General features: G+C 33.3%; 1 protein-coding gene across 1 annotated transcript; it reads right to left on the bottom strand.

Annotated features, from left to right (window-relative positions):
- Positions 1-10,579: 10,579 nt before the first annotated feature.
- LOC115266563 (uncharacterized) lies at positions 10,580-11,756 on the bottom strand. The gene is made up of 2 exons (XM_029872904.2): positions 11,208-11,756; positions 10,580-11,145 (listed from the first exon to the last, which is right to left on the bottom strand). The coding sequence occupies exons 1-2, from the start codon at positions 11,429-11,431 to the stop codon at positions 10,905-10,907; spliced, it is 465 nt and encodes a 154-aa protein (XP_029728764.2). The 5' UTR covers positions 11,432-11,756; the 3' UTR covers positions 10,580-10,904.
- Positions 11,757-16,926: the final 5,170 nt, after the last annotated feature.

Below are 16,926 nucleotides of genomic sequence, written 5' to 3'. Positions count from 1 at the left end.
TCTCTAGAGATTCTCAGAAATTCCCAGTTATCTGAGATGTATTCTAGAAACTGCAGAAAATATTCTCAATCATTTTTAGAAATTAGAAAAATAACGGAAAATATTAAAATAATTCCTGAAAATCCCTAGAGATTCTCAGAAATTCCCCGTTATCTGAGATGTGTTCTAGGAACTGCAGAAAATTTTCTTAATCACTCATAGAATTAGTAGAACTACTGAATATGTTAAAATATTTCCTTAGAATCCCTAAAGATTCTCAGAAATTCTCATTCGTCTGAGATGTATTCGAGGAACTGCAGAAAATATTCTCAATCATTAAAAAAAATTAGTAGTACTGCGGAATATATTAAAATAATACCTGAGAATCCCTAAAGATTCTCAGAAATTCCCAGTTATCTGAGATGTATTATAGACACTGCAGAAAATTTTCTCAATCATTATTAGAAATTAGAAGAATAACGGAAAACATTTATATAATTCCTGAGAATCCCTAGAGATTCTCAGAAATTCCTAGTTATCTGAGATGTATTCTAGGAACTGCAGAAAATATTCTCAATCATTTTTAGATACTAGAAAAATAACGGAAAATATTAAAATAATTCCTGAGAATCTCTAGAGATTCTCAGAAATTCCCAGTTGTCTTAGATGTATTCAAGAAACTGCAGATAATATTCTTAATCATTCATAGAATTAGTAGCAATACTATAAGTGTAGAATTAGCTATAAGTTAAAATACACATTAATAAAAACAAAAAAAAAAATAGTAGCAATACGGAATATATTTAAATATTTCCTGAGAATCCCTAAAGATTCTCAGAAATTCCCAGTTATCTGGAAGTATTCAAGAAACTTTAATATATATTAAAATAATTCCTGAGAATCCCTATAGATTCTCAGAAATTCACAGTTATCTGCAGAAAATATTCTCAATCATTAAAAAATTGTAGTACTGCGGAATATATTCAAATAATTCCTGAGAATCCCTAAAGATTCTCAGAAACTCTCAGTTATCTGATAAGTATTTAAGAAACTGCAGAAAATATTCTCAATTATTCAAAGAATTAGTAGAACTACGGAATATATTAAAAAAATCCTGAGAAACCCTAAAGATTCTCAGAAATCCTAATTTATCTGAGATGTATTTAGGAAACTGCAGAAAATATTCTCAAAAATTCAAAGAATAAGTAGAACTACGGAATATATTAAAATTATTTCTGTGAATCACTAAAAATTCTCAGAACTTCCTAGGTATCTGAGATGTATTAAAAAAAACTGCAAATATATTCTCATACATTTGAAGAAATCAGTATTATTAGGAAATATATTAAAATAATTCCTGAGATTCTCAGAAATTTTCAGGTATCTGAGATGTATTCAAGAAACTGCAGAAAATATTCTCAATCATTCAAATAATTAGTAGTATAACGGAATATATTAAAATAATTCCTGAGAATCACTGGAGATTCTCAGAAATTCCCAAGTATCTGAGATGTATTCAAGAAACTGCAAAAAATAATCTCAATTATTCAAAGAATTAGTAGAACCACGGAATATATTAATGAATTCCTGAGAATCCCTAAAGATTCTCAGAAATTCCCAGTTATCTGAGATGTATTCTAGGAACTGCAGAAAATATTCTCAATAATTTTTAGAGATTAGAAGAATAACGGGAACATTTATATAATTCCTGAGAATCCCTAGAGATTCTCAGAAAATCCCAGTTATCTGAGATGTATTCAAGAACTTTTAGATATTAGAAAAATAACGTGAAATATTAAAATAATTCCTGAGCATCCCTAGAGATTCTCAGAAATTCCAAGTTATCTGAGATGTATTCTAGGAACTGCAGAAAATATTCTAAATAATTTTAAGAAATTAGTAGAATAATCGAATATATTTGAATAATTCCTGAGAATCCCTAGAGATTCTCAGAAATTCCCAGTTATCTGAGATGTATTCTAGGAACTGCAGAAAATATTCTCAATCATTTTTAGATACTAGAAAAATAACGGAAAATATTAAAATAATTCCTGAGAATCCCTAAAGATTCTCAGAAATTCCCAGGTGTCTGAGAGGTGTTCTAGGAACTGCAGAAAATATTTTTAATCATTCATAGAATTAGTAGAGCTACGGAATATATTAAAATGTTTCCTGAGAATCCCTAAGGATTCTCAGAAATTCTCAGTTGTCTCAGATGTATTCAAGAAACTGTAGATAATATTTTTATCATTCATAGAAATCAGTAGTACTGCGGAATATATTCAAATAATTCCTGAGAATCCCTAAAGATTCTCAGAAATTCCCAGTTTTCTGAGATGTATTCTAGGCACTGCAGAAAATGTTCTCAATCATTTTTAGAAATTAGAAGAATAACGAAAAACATTTATGTAGTTCCTGAGAATCTCTAGAGATTCTCAGAAATTCCCCGTTATCTGAGATGTGTTCTAGGAACTGCAGAAAATATTCTTAATCACTCATAGAATTAGTAGAACTACTGAATATGTTAAAATATTTCCTGAGAATCCCTAAGGATTCTCAGGAATTCTCAGCTATCTGAGAGGTGTTCAAGAAACTGCAGAAAATATTCTCAAACATTTTAAGAAATCAGTATTATTAGAAAATATATTAAAATAAATCCTGAGAATCCCTAAAGATTCTCCGAAATTCTCATTCGTCTGAGATGTATTCGAGGAACTGCAGAAAATATTCTCAATCATTAAAAAAAATTAGTAGTACTGCGGAATATATTCAAATAATTCCTGAGAATCCCTAAAGATTCTCAGAAATTCCCAGTTATCTGAAATGTATTATAGGCACTGCAGAAAATGTTCTCAATCATTATTAGAAATTAGAAGAATAACGGAAAATATTAAAATTATTCCTAAGAATAGCTAGAGATTCTCGAAAATTTCCAGTTATCTGAGATGTATTCTAAGAACTGCAGAAAATATTCTCCATATTTTTTTAAGAAGAATAACGGAAAACATTTATATAATTCCTGAGAATCCCTAGAGATTCTCAGAAATTCCCCGTTATCTGAGATGTATTCTAGGAACTACAGAAAATATTCTCAATTATTTTAAGAAAATAATATAATCGAATATATTCAAATAATTCCTGAGAATCCCAAGAGATTCTCAGAAATTCCCCGTTATCTGAGATGTATTCTAAAAACTGCAGAAAATATTCTCAATAATTTTAAGCAATAAGAAGAATACCGGAAAACATATATAATTCCTGAGAATCCCTAGAGATTCTCAGAAAATCCCAGTTATCTGAAATGTATTCTAGGAACTGCAGAAAATATTCTCATTCATTTTAAGAAATCAGTATTATTAGAAAATATATTAAAATAAATCCTGAGAATCCCTAAACATACTTCCTAGAGATTCTCAGAAATTCCCAGTTATCTGAGATGTATTCTAAGAACTGCAGAAAATATTCTCCATATTTTTTTTAGAAATTAGAAGAATAACAAAAAACATTTATATAATTCATGAGAATCCCTTGAGATTCTCAGAAATTCCCAGTTATCTGAGATGTATTCTAGGAACTGCAGAAAATATTCTCAATAATTTTTAGAGATTAGAAGAATAACGGGAACATTTATATAATTCCTGAGAATCCCTAGAGATTCTCAGAAATTCCCAGTTATCTGAGATGTATTCTAGAAACTGCAGAAAATATTCTAAATAATTTTAAGAAATTAGTGGAATAATCGAATATATTTGAATAATTCCTGAGAATCCCTAGAGATTCTCAGAAATTCCCGGATATCTGAGATGTATTCTACGTACTGCAGAAAATGTTCTCAATCATTTTTATAAATTAGAAAAATAACGGAAAATATTAAAATAATTCCTGAGAATCCCTAGAGATTCTCAGAAATTCCCAGTTATCTGAGATGTATTCTAGGAACTGCAGAAAATATTCTCAATCATTTCTAGATACTAGAAAAATAACGGAAAATATTAAAATAATTCCTGAGAATCCCTAGAGATTCTCAGAAATTCCCAGTTGTCTCAGATGTATTCAAGAAACTGTAGATAATATTCTTAATCATTCATAGAATTAGTAGCAATACGGAATATATTTAAATATTTCCTGAGAATCCCTAAAGATTCTCAGAAATTCTCAGTTGTCTCAGATGTATTCAAGAAACTGTAGATAATATTTTTATCATTCATAGAAATCAGTAGTACTGCGGAATATATTCAAATAATTCCTGAGAATCCCTAAAGATTCTCAGAAATTCCCAGTTTTCTGAGATGTATTCTAGGCACTGCAGAAAATGTTCTCGATCATTTTTAGAAATTAGAAGAATAACGAAAAACATTTATGTAGTTCCTGAGAATCTCTAGAGATTCTCAGAAATTCCCAGTTATCTGAGATGTATTCTAGGCACTGCAGAAAATATTCTCAATCATTTTTTGAAATTAGAAAAATAACGGAAAATATTAAAATAATTCCTGAAAATCCCTAGAGATTCTCAGAAATTCCCCGTTATCTGAGATGTGTTCTAGGAACTGCAGAAAATATTCTTAATCACTCATAGAATTAGTAGAACTACTGAATATGTTAAAATATTTCCTGAGAATCCCTAAGAAACTGCAGAAAATATTCTCAAACATTTTAAGAAATCAGTATTATTAGAAAATATATTAAAATAAATCCTGAGAATCCCTAAAGATTCTCAGAAATTCTCATTCGTCTGAGATGTATTCGAGGAACTGCAGAAAATATTCTCAATCATTAAAAAAAATTAGTAGTACTGCGGAATATATTAAAATAATACCTGAGAATCCCTAAAGATTCTCAGAAATTGCCAGTTATCTGAAATGTATTATAGGCACTGCAGAAAATGTTCTCAATCATTATTAGAAATTAGAAGAATAACGGAAAATATTAAAATTATTCCTAAGAATAGCTAGAGATTCTCGAAAATTTCCAGTTATCTGAGATGTATTCTAAGAACTGCAGAAAATATTCTCCATATTTTTTTAGAAATTAGAAGAATAACGGAAAACATTTATATAATTCCTGAGAATCCCTAGAGATTCTCAGAAATTCCCCGTTATCTGAGATGTATTCTAGGAACTGCAGAAAATATTCTCAATCATTTTTAGATACTAGAAAAATAACGGAAAATATTAAAATAATTCCTGAGAATCTCTAGAGATTCTCAGAAAAGTTGGGAGTGGTGACCGGATTTGGCGAGGGGTAACAGTTGGTACGGTTATCTTGTGATTGAGTGGTGGGACAAAGTGGATGTGTGGAGTTGGGAGTGGTGACCGGTTTTGGTTGGTTCTGGACTGTAGGTAAAGGGTGGCAGTTGGTGTATGTGCAGCGGACTGAAGGTCAGATCAAGAGAGAGCCGTAGATGGTGGCAATGAGTGGAAGCGGAAAAAAGAAAGAAAAATGAAGGGCTCGTTTTGATAATGGGTAAAAAAGCTGAGAAAAAACAGGACTAGGGTGGGACTAGAAACTAGTTGGAGAATAAAAATATGATGTCACAGTGGTTGTGGTTAAAATAGGAAGAGTGTCAGTTGGATTAATTGTTGAAAAATTGACAAATGAATAACTTTGCCAAAAAAGAGTTTTTGCAGTGATTTGAATTAGATTAGATTTGATAATTTAATGATTTGATGATTTAAAAATAAATAAAGTAAAATAAGAAGAATAAGAGTGCATTGGTTCGGGGTGAATTTAAAACGGATATTACAAATGAATGGGGTAATGTGAGGAATTCGGCAAAATATAGCGTTTTGGAGGAAATGCGTCGTCGACAAAGGATACCGGGCATTGAATTTGGATATTGGTAAGATCTTTCTAATTTATCTTTTATGTATGCAGTTTGTCCAAACAAAGCACAATTTTATTAAATGTAGCCGGTGGAAATCATACTGCTTACTTTCCTTCTTATAATGCAGGTTATTTGATTTACCCGGGGAAGGGATCTTTATATTTTCTTCTCGTTTCAGAGAGCGAGCAATGGCGCTTAAGCCTAGGCTTTCGAGCCAGGACATAAGGAACAAATACCTATGTCCCATCCCAGGAAGAAGAGCTCCAGCTGAGTGACATTAACTTTCTTAGCAACGTCACTCCCAACGTTTTTGCTTCACCTTCATAACACATACGATACGGAGTGGCTGACGAGATGTCGCCGTTCCTTGTTCAATTGTATTTAATGACACTGCACAGTAGGCCTGGCCGCTTCAATACTTGTAATGCATCTCCGATGCCTTGCAAGAATTGATAATGACAAGAAAAATGGTAGAAATAGTCGATTCTATCATTTTCCAGGATGCTTTCAATGAATGGCTGTGTATGTGTAGACTAGACTAGACTAGACTAGAATCTCTAGAGATTCTCAGAAATTCCCAGTTGTCTTAGATGTATTCAAGAAACTGCAGATAATATTCTTAATCATTCATAGAATTAGAAGCAATACGGAATATATTTAAATATTTCCTGAGAATCCCTAAAGATTCTCAGAAATTCCCAGTTATCTGGAAGTATTCAAGAAACTAAAATATATATTAAAATAATTCCTGAGAATCCCTAGAGATTCTCAGAAATTCCCAGTTATCTGAGAGGTGTTCGAGAAACTGCAGAAAATATGCTCAATCATTAAAAAAATAGTAGTACTGCGGAATACATTCAAACAATTCCTGAGAATCCCTAAAGATTCTCAGAAATTCTCAGTTATCTGATAAGTATCTAAGAAACTGAAGAAAATATTCTCAATTATTCAAAGAATTAGTAGAACTACGGAATATATTAAAAAAATCCTGAGAAACTTTAAAGATTCTCAGAAAACCTAATTTATCTGAGATGTATTTAGGAAACTGCAGAAAATATTCTCAAGTATTCAAAGCATAAGTAGAACTACGGAATATATTAAAATTATTCCTGTGAATCACTAAAAATTCTCAGAAATTCCCAGGTATCGGAGATGTATTCAAAGAATTGCAAATATATTCTCATACATTTGAAGAAATCAGTTTTATTAGGAAATATATTAAAATAATTCCTCAGATTCTCAGAAATTTCCAGGTATCTGAGATGTATTCTAGGAACTGCAGAAAATTTTCTCAATCATTTTAAGAAATTAGAAGAATAACGGAAAACATTTATGTAATTCCTGAGAATCCCTAGAGATTCTCAGAAATTCCCAGTTATCTGGAAGTATTCAAGAAACTAAAATATATATTAAAATAATTCCTGAGAATCCCTAAAGATTCTCAGAAATTCCCAATTATCTGGGAGGTGTTCAAGAAACTGCAGAAAATATTCTCAAACATTTTAAGAAATCAGTATTATCAGAAAATATATTAAAATAAATCCTGAAAATCCCTAAAGATTCTCAGAAATTCTCATTCGTCTGAGATGTATTCGAGAAACTGCAGAAAATATTCTCAATTATTAAAAAAAAATAGTAGTACTGCGGAATATATTCAAATAATTCCTTAGAATCCCTAAAGATTCTCAGAAATTCACAGATATCTGATATGTATTTAAGAAACTGCAGAAAATATTCTCAATTATTCAAAGAATTAGTAGTACTACGGAATATATTAAAAAAATCCTGTATTTAGGAAACTGCAGAAAATATTCTCAAGTATTCAAAGAATTAGTAGAACTAAGGAATATATTCAAATAATTCCTGTGAATCACCAAAGATTCTCAGAAATTCCCAGGTATCTGAGATGTATTCAAGAAATTGCAAATATATTCTCATACATTTGAAGAAATCAGTGTTATTAGGAAATATATTAAAATAATTCCTGAAAATCCCTACAAATTCTCAGAAATTCCCAGGTATCTGAGATATATTCAAGAAACTGCAGAAAATATTCTCAATTATTCAAAGAATTAGTAGTACTACGGAATATATTAAAATAATTCCTGAGAATCCCTAAAGAATCTCCGAAATTCTCAAGTATCTGAGATGTATTCAAGAAACTACAGAAAATATTCTCAATCATTCAAAAAATTAGTAGTACTGCAAAATATTTTAAAATAATTCCTGAGGGTTCCTAAAGATTTTCAGAAATTCCCAGGTATCTGAGATGTATTCAAGAAACTACAGAAAATATTCTCAATTATTCAAAGAATTAGTAGTACTACGGAATATATTAAAACAATTCCTGAGAATCCCTAAAGATTCTCCGAAATTCCCAAGTATCTGAGATGTATTCAAGAAACTGCAGAAAATATTCTTATACATTTTAAGAAATCAGTATTATTAGGAAATATATTAAAATAAATCCTGAGAATCCCTAAAGATTCTCAGAAATTCCTAGGTATCTGAGATGTATTCAAGAAACTGCAGAAAATATTCTCAATCATTCAAAAAGTTAGTAGTACTGCGGAATATATTTAAAAAAAATCCTGAGAATTCCTAAATATTCTCAGAAATTCCCAGTGATCTGGGATGTTTTCTGAATGCATTGGAAAATATTCTCGATCATTCATTGAAATCAGTAGGATTATGGACTATATTTGAACTATTCCCAAGAATCCCTTAAGATTCTTAGAAATTCCCAGTAGTCTGGGATGTATTCTAAAAGTTTTGGAAAATATTCTCAATCATTCGTTGATATCAGTACGATTATGGACTATATTTAAATAATTCCTAAGAATCCCTAAAGATTCTCAAAAATTTCCAGTGGCCTGGGACGTTTTCTTAAATCTTTGGAAAATATTCTCTATCATTCATTGAAATCAGTAGCATTACGAAATGCATCTAAATAATTTCTAAGAATTCCTAAAGATTCTCAAAAATTACCAGTGATCTGGGATGTTTTTTAAAAACTTTGGAAAACATTCTCAATCATGAATAGAGAAATCACCAGCATTACAGAATATATTCAAATCATTGGGAAAAATCCTTTAAGATTCTCGCAAATGTCCAGCCATCTGGGATATATTGTATAAATTGAACAAAATATCCTACCTTGTACTTAGAAATCAGCTTCACAATTTCTGAACATCTGTAAGGATTTTAAGAAATTGAACATAGTATTTTCTTAAAGTCCTTTAAGATGCTCAGAAATTACCAGCCACCTTGTTTCTTTGAATCATATTTATAGAAATAACTACCTTCACGAAACATCACATAATTTTAAACAATTCTTGAGGATTCTCACGAATCTCAGATACAATTGTCTGCTATTCTAAAATTATAATAAAAAACCTCTCTTATTTTTAATAATCGGTAGGTTTACAAATTGTATTCAGTTATTACCGAATATCTTGAGGATTTCAAAGACATTCTAAAATATGCTCTATAATTTTAAGAAACAAAAAGCTGCACAAAATATGTTGAATTTATTTCCGAAATTCCTAAAGAACTTCCAGAAATTCTCAGCTACATAGGATATAATCTTAAACTGAAAAAAAAAACTCTATCATTTTCATCACCCTGGAGCTTCACAAAGTATGTTTAAAAAAAATCAACATGTCTTAAAATAGTGCCAAAAATTCCCAGTTTTCTGGGATACAATCCAAAATTTTAATGAAATACCTATCATTTAAAAAAAAACTCAAACTTCACGAAATTTATTATTATTATTTATTAAAGAGTTATAACTTAGGTCATTCGCCTCTAGGACTTCACGAAATATATTAAATTTAAGGATTCCCAGAAAACTTCCAGCCAATCTAAAATCAATTTTATATTTAACCCTCTACTTCCATTGATTTTCGGCGAACTTGTCTTAAACGCAATTAGATAAACATGATGCAATAATATTTAGAATAAGATATCAACCTCATAAGGTTAACTCAATTACAAACTACTTGTTTCAATAGTGAAACTATTGATAAACAATCAAAAACCTATTGATTTGGAACTTTTTTTTCATTCGAAAAATTTTGCCAATTTGGATCATTCGGAAACTTTCCATGTCTGCAGCATTTAAGCAAAGTGCGTTTTAATCATGATAAAAAAAAATTGGATAGGGTGCGGGCATCGGTTTTGGCCAGTCTAAGAGAAATTATTTTTATAAAAATAACCAATAATCCTATGAAAACAACCAATGCTTTAAATGAAAGGTTTATACCTATCTAGACTTTATAAGAAAAATGCAGAAATCAAGCTAATACTTGATTTTTGTATTAAAAGTGGCACTGGCCAAAATAGAAGCATTGTCGTAGTTTTGGCCATCCTCTCTGGTTTTTTTTTTGGCTTATCACGTGTAGGTATTTCTTATGGAAGTGGCCAAATTAGAAGCACCCTGGCCAAAATAGACATATGGGAGCTGATTTTTTAAGGAAAATTATTTTTTTCTTCAAGTTTTTAATCAAAATGTATGGTTTTCACAGCTTTAATCATCATATTACATTAGAAATTCTAATAAAAAAATAAATCCACTAATAAAAAATAATTTTATGCCGATTTAGATCGTAACAGGCTGCACTATGGCCAAAACTCTGGGCTGACCGAAACTGAAGCTTCTACCCTAGCATAATTTAACACCCCCATATAAAGCTTTTAGAGTATACTTTTTTATTCGAAAAATCAAAATGAGTGGCACAATCTTTACGAACTGGGGCTTCTTTCTTGTCAAATCGCAGAATTTGGTCAATTCATGCAAGCGTCATGTAAACTGACGAAAGCCATCGAAAGCCAATGGGGGTGACGGATTCGATTTCCGGTCGACCCAGGAACTTTTCGTAAAGCACATTTTCTTGGGTACAGGGTATCTTCGTGCCTGTCACACGATATACACATGCAAAATGGTTATTGGTAAAGAAAACTCTCCTACATTAACTGTGGAAGTGCTCATAGAACAGACTGAGAAACAGGCTTTGTCCCATTTGAGACGTAATACCAATAAAAAGATATTTACAACTGTCAATATTTTTTAAAATATGTGCATAGACCGCATTCGTCGGTGTTACTGACCTTCGTGGATTATTTCCATCGCCTTTTGCATGCAGAGGTCGATTCTCAAAATTTTCATTTCCGAAGGGTCCGAAGATTCCTTACGGTCGTCACACAGCTGGATCGTTGACTTCCTTCGTAGGTGATTATCGTCCTCCCTGCTGATTTCCTTCTCCGGAAACTTCTTTCCTATCGGTTGATGGTCAGTTTTTCCTATCGGTTGGCGGCCGCTGCTGTTATCAATTACGACAAACCTTAAAAAAAGATCCGCATCAAAACCAGACTGTTTCACTCATCTAATCGAATACATGCTTACCTAGTCCAGCTACGATCATTGATAAAATGCGTTTGGAAAGACTTCGTCCTATCTGCGTCAAGCGATGGCAATAGCATTTTTGTTTCCGGTAGGTACCACCATCGGCGGTCGGCAACAAGTTCGAATGAACTGGATTCCATGGATGCGGCAATCATGTGTACTGTGCGACTGCACCGTTGCGTACACATTTTGGCATCGGCAAACAGGCTGCGGAACCTTCCCATCTTGTTAAAACAACGGAAAAACTCACCCACAATATTTTTTTTCTACAGAAAAGTTTACTTTTTATATTAATTAAATAATATTGCAAATAAAAAACAACTTTTTATTTATACGATTGAACCGCGACGCACAGCTGAACTTTTTTTTTCTTTTTTCACGGCAGTTACCTTGTCGGCTGGTGGGAAGTGATAACAGGCGAAAATTAAACGTCAGAAATTCTAGTCGGGACTCTAGCCTGGTTGGCACCAAGGGAAAGTGAAGAAAAAAAATGTCGAGGTGTCCAAACTAAGTAGACTTGAACTCGACAGGTAGAAACCCTTCAATGCGGGTATTTATTCATAAAAATACATACAACAAATATACATAGACAGATACAGAGAAAACAGTATGTCGTTAGGAGATTCCACAAAAAAAAAAATGAAATTTAATAAAAAGAAGAGATAATTTGTAAGATGTCATCCCGAACAGTTACAAAGTGGAACAAAAATCCAAGTCGACACTCATGGTGACGAACTATACTGCCCCCACTCGCATAACTGTCCCATTTGACTTTTCATCACTTTTGAGTTAACGTTATGAATAGTCATCATTTTCGATGTACTTCCAAAAACAATAATAAAAATTATAAATTTTTATGTCAATATGTGAAAAAAATACCAAGTCATGAGCGTCCCATATCAAAAGTACCCGCATAACAGTCCCATCATGGATTTTTGTGTCACGTAACACAAAACTGAACAACTTTGTAGTGATTGTAATATTTTTTACAGTTATATATTCATGAGCAAAGCAAGCTGTGAAAGTTTCGAGATGATCTAAATATTCTTCAAATTTTGGCGATTTTTCAAAGTTTTATATGGAAACAAGTTTTTAAACTTCAAATGCTGTTTTCTCAATTCCTACTTTTTGCAAATGGGACTGTTATGCGAGTAAGGGCAGTATACAAAGTCAATGAAAAAATATTTGAAAAACATATGAATACAAACTATCACATATGGTATAAAATAAAATGAATAAAATAATTGATATAGAATCCATAGAAAGAGAATAACAAGGAACAAACTCACCGAATAATCGCCTGCCATCAATCGAACTAAAACTGCGAAAGGAAAAAAAATAAATCGGAGCACTGAAGGCAACGCGCGCGCGAATCCGGCCTCCAGCTGTCGAGCCGTCACTCATTTTATTTGCTGCTAGTAAGTTCTCATTAATACAATTTCTCCATTCTGATATTGGATTCCTGTGCCGAGGATACACGTCTTCTGCATGGCCAGAGTGGGACAAGAGGGCAGCCAGATTTTTATTTTTTTTAAATTTAAGCCAACTCAAAGATCTTCTATATAAATAAAAATGGTATGGTGTTTGTATGTCACGAATAGGCTCGGGAACGGGTCAACAGATCGACATGATTCTTTCACTGTTGCATTCCGGGCTCCGACGTGTTCGTACGAAAAAATAATAAGGAAAGGTGACCGGGAAGGCAAGAAAAACGGGAAAATCAGAAATTCCATTTTGAGGGGCATTTCTTCATGGAATCGGATGTCAAAAAAAAGTAGGCAGGCAGTTCGACGTTTGCCGGGACTGCTAGTCTATCTATATATATAAAAATAAGTTTGAAGTTCCTTTGAGGCAACAAAACTCACGAACGGATGAACCGATCAGCATGACTCTTGCATGGTTCGATTCGTATTCGAGGTGGCTGTGTTTATATGTATAAAAAGCTATGAAAATCAACTAGAAAAGTAAGAAAATTGATAAAGTGCTGATTTTTCATGAGTCTGGAACACATACAGCGTGATCAAAATTAAATCAATCTAGAATGCGTAGCTGCGATGACCTCAACAGTTGTCAAACCACCACAGCTTGGCAAAACAAAGTTTGCCGGGACAGCTAGTTATTAATAATTCAGAGTTCCAGAAAAACATATTTAAAATAAAGTTTGTTTTATCAAAAATGTTATCCACAATTATGAAACCATTTTTACTCGAGAACCAAAAACAATTTCGCCAATTATTTCTCCAAGAGAACCACTTCAATATTATCATATTATTTTACCAAATAACGAGCCTGGTTGAATGGCTAAATTCTGTGATGTTTATTCATGGAATACAAAAACAGCATGCCAAATTTTCCAGATATGCTGGAACCTGTTCCGGTAGGGAAAAGAAATACTTTGTGCTGCTATAGAGTGCAGTTATGTGCTACTGCTACACGAATTTTAATTTTCACTTGTATTCAGTTCAAACAAACGTCATGCTAACAGCAAAATACCTGGTAATTTCTTTACGAATTCTTTCAAGAACAACAACAAAATTCCTTCAGGCATTTATTCAGGAATTTCTCTAGGGATTCTTTCAGAAATTCCTCAAGCGACCAAGAAATGCTTCAAGAATTCCTCCCACGATTCCTTCAGTATTTTTTACGGATACTTCTGCAAGGATTCATCGAAAGATTCCTCCAGGAATTTTTGCATAGCTTCCCTCAGTGATTCCATCGTGGATTGCTCCAGAGAACCTTTTCAAGAATTCCTCTATGGGTTTCACCAGACATTCTCCGAAAATTTCTCCTGGTATATCTAGAGCTTCCAGCGTTTATTTCGAGGATTCCTCCAGGAATTTCTCCAGAGATTCACAAAGTAATGCCAACAGAAATTCTTTTAGGTACTTCTGCAAGTGTTCTTTCAGAGATTTCTTCAGGAATTTCTCCATATATTCCTTCAAGAATTCCACAAGAGCTTACTCCAATCATTCAATCTGGAATGATTCGAAGTATTTCAGCAGGAATATCTCCCAGAAATTAACCCAGGAGTTCCTTAAAACATTGTACAAAACATTCTTTTAAGAGTTCATCCAAAGATTCCGTCAATAATTCGTCTAAAAATTATTGCAGACTAGGATTTCTTACATTATATTTTTTTCCTACAGAAATTCTTCCAGGAATTTGTTAAGGAAAGTTTTCCTGAGGTTCCTCAAGGAATTCCTCATGGGATTGCTTCCGGGATTCCTCTAGGTTTTCCTTCAAGAATTCCTCAGGGAACAACTCCAAGGGTTATTAAAAAAAATCCTCTAAAAAATCCGCCAGGAACACTTTTTAGGATTCCTTCAGGAGTTTTCTTCTCTTGGAATTCTTTCAGGAACTCCAGGGACTGTTTAGGGATTCCCTTAGGAATGCCTCTAGGAATTGCTTCCGGGATTCCTCCTGGGGAATTCCTACAATTTTTTAACAATTTTTCCTGGGATTTCTCCAGGAATTAATCCAGGAATTTCTCTGGGAATTACTGCAGGGATTCCCCTAAAAATTCATTCAGGGATTCCTTCAGAAATGCCTTTAGGGATTCCTCCAGAAATTTTTCTAGGAATTCCTCCAGGAGTATGTCTAGAGATTCCTCCGGTAATCCCTACAGGCATTCTTCTAGGATATACTCCAGAGATTCCTCCAAGAACATCTGCAGGGCTTAACTCGGGAATTCCTTCTGTGATTCTTTCTGGAACAACTTATTTTAAAAATTCCTCCAAAGATTCTCCCAGGAACTCTTCTTAGGATTTCACCAGGAATTCCTCCTTGTGCTTTTGAAGGAATTCCGCCAAGAATTAATTCAGTACTTCCTCCAGGAACTGTTTAGGGATTCCCTTAGTGAATCCTCTTGAAATTGCTTCCGGGATTCCTTCTGAAGTTTCTTCATGAACTCTTCCAAGGACTCCTCCAGAATTTGTCCAAGAATTCCATCTGGTCTTCCTCCCTGGCCAAGATCACAGGGTTTGACGGTATTAAAGTGAAGGATGTTAATTGTAATTCTGGTAATGAAAATATCACCTTTAACACTTTAATGCGCCTCCAACGGTTCATTGCGATCCGGCTGCGACAGTATGGCTGATTTATCAGAAATGATCGATAAACAGGAGGGACCTGCTGGGGCCTAGTAGTTTCTATACCCAGAAAACAGTTCTGGTTGATTGAGTCTGGGAGGGTTTCGAGAGTCGTTGCGAATCATAATGAAAATATTTGTGTTTTGTGACGAGTCTCGGAATCTTTTTGGAGTCAGCAGACTTTTAGCTGTTGCCTGGGCTTCCCACTATTTGGTTAATTTTAACAAATACACTAGAAAATTCAATTCAAATATTTTTTTTTTTTATTATAGAGGTTGAACCTAGGTAGAATGAACCTAGGTTCATTCGCCTCTTAAAATTCAAATATGAAATAATTTGTAGTATCTCGTGTATTCAATTTGCTAATACATAGGTCTCAACATTTGATATGCTTTCGTGATTTAATTTTTTCTTCAATTATTTTTATATCTGATAGTTTTGTGAGTAAACCCCAATGTGTTCCAAATGCCTAATGCTTAATATTTTTTTTTGCAATATCAATTCAAAATAACTAAAAAACTAATAGTGGGAAGTGCAGCATTTAACAGTGCTTGCTTATAGATTCGAAGCTAACGTGTGATCAAGACGAAATTGACAACAACTGACTACTTCGACTTTGACTAGCGAAGACTATTTACGACGAATTTGATATTTTTACATTTTTCGACTGAGTGTATGGTAGGATGGTTTTCTTTAATTTGGACCGATGCTGATAGTGCTAAGGATGTGGACTAAATACAACTTTCAAAGATAAAAAAAAAACAGTACTAAAATGAGGATCAACAAGAATGGACATAACGAACACATCGACTAACAGATCATAGGCTCACCAAAGATTACTGAATTATATGGAACAACATAAATTTGAACAATAACATTCATCAAAACTTGACATGACAAAAAGCATACAAAATCGACCATATGGCAATAAACCGAAACTTTCACACCTTCTACCGTAACCTTCTGAGTCAGTACACAACAGTGTCTTACTGGACGACATGTTCCGTGCACGGCTGGTGAACTGCTTCTGAAGGATTACGTTCCCTGTTCTATCCAAAGGCCTAGTGAACTGTCGTTGTCCGTGCAAATGCGAGAGGATTGTGCGAACAGTGATGGGAGAGGTTTCTATGTCCGTCGGCGTGCCGCTAGGAACCTTTCAAAAAAAAAAAAAAGAATTCCATCTGGTCTTCCTCTACAAATTCCTTAAGAGATTCATCCACGAATTTATTCAGGAATTCCTCTAGGATTTTTCCAGGGATTCGCCTGGGAATTCCTGCAGGGATTCTTCTGAAAATTCCTTCAGAAATTCCGCAAAACATTCCTCTAGAAATTTTTCCAGGAGCTCCTCTGGAGATTCCTTCAGAAATTCCTACAGGCATTCCTCTAGAATATCCTCCATGGATCCTTCTAAGAATTCTTACAAGATTTTTTTTCAGAGATTCCTTCAAGAATTCCTCAACGCATTCCTGCAGGATTTTTTCCAGGCATTCCTCCAGAGATTCCTCCAGTAATTGGTTCCTTAAATTCCTTAAATTTGAGCAACAATTAAGCAAACGAAGAAAAATTAATTCAGTGACGTCTCGTAACCTTACTTTTTACCTGTTCTACGATCCTGAAATCAGTAAATCCGA

Source organism: Aedes albopictus, chromosome 3 (assembly GCF_035046485.1).
Source record: "Aedes albopictus strain Foshan chromosome 3, AalbF5, whole genome shotgun sequence".
In the NCBI taxonomy this organism is placed as follows: Eukaryota; Metazoa; Arthropoda; class Insecta; order Diptera; family Culicidae; genus Aedes; species Aedes albopictus.
The sequence above is the reverse complement of the archived record's forward strand: the minus strand, read 5'-3'. Positions and strand labels throughout refer to the sequence as shown.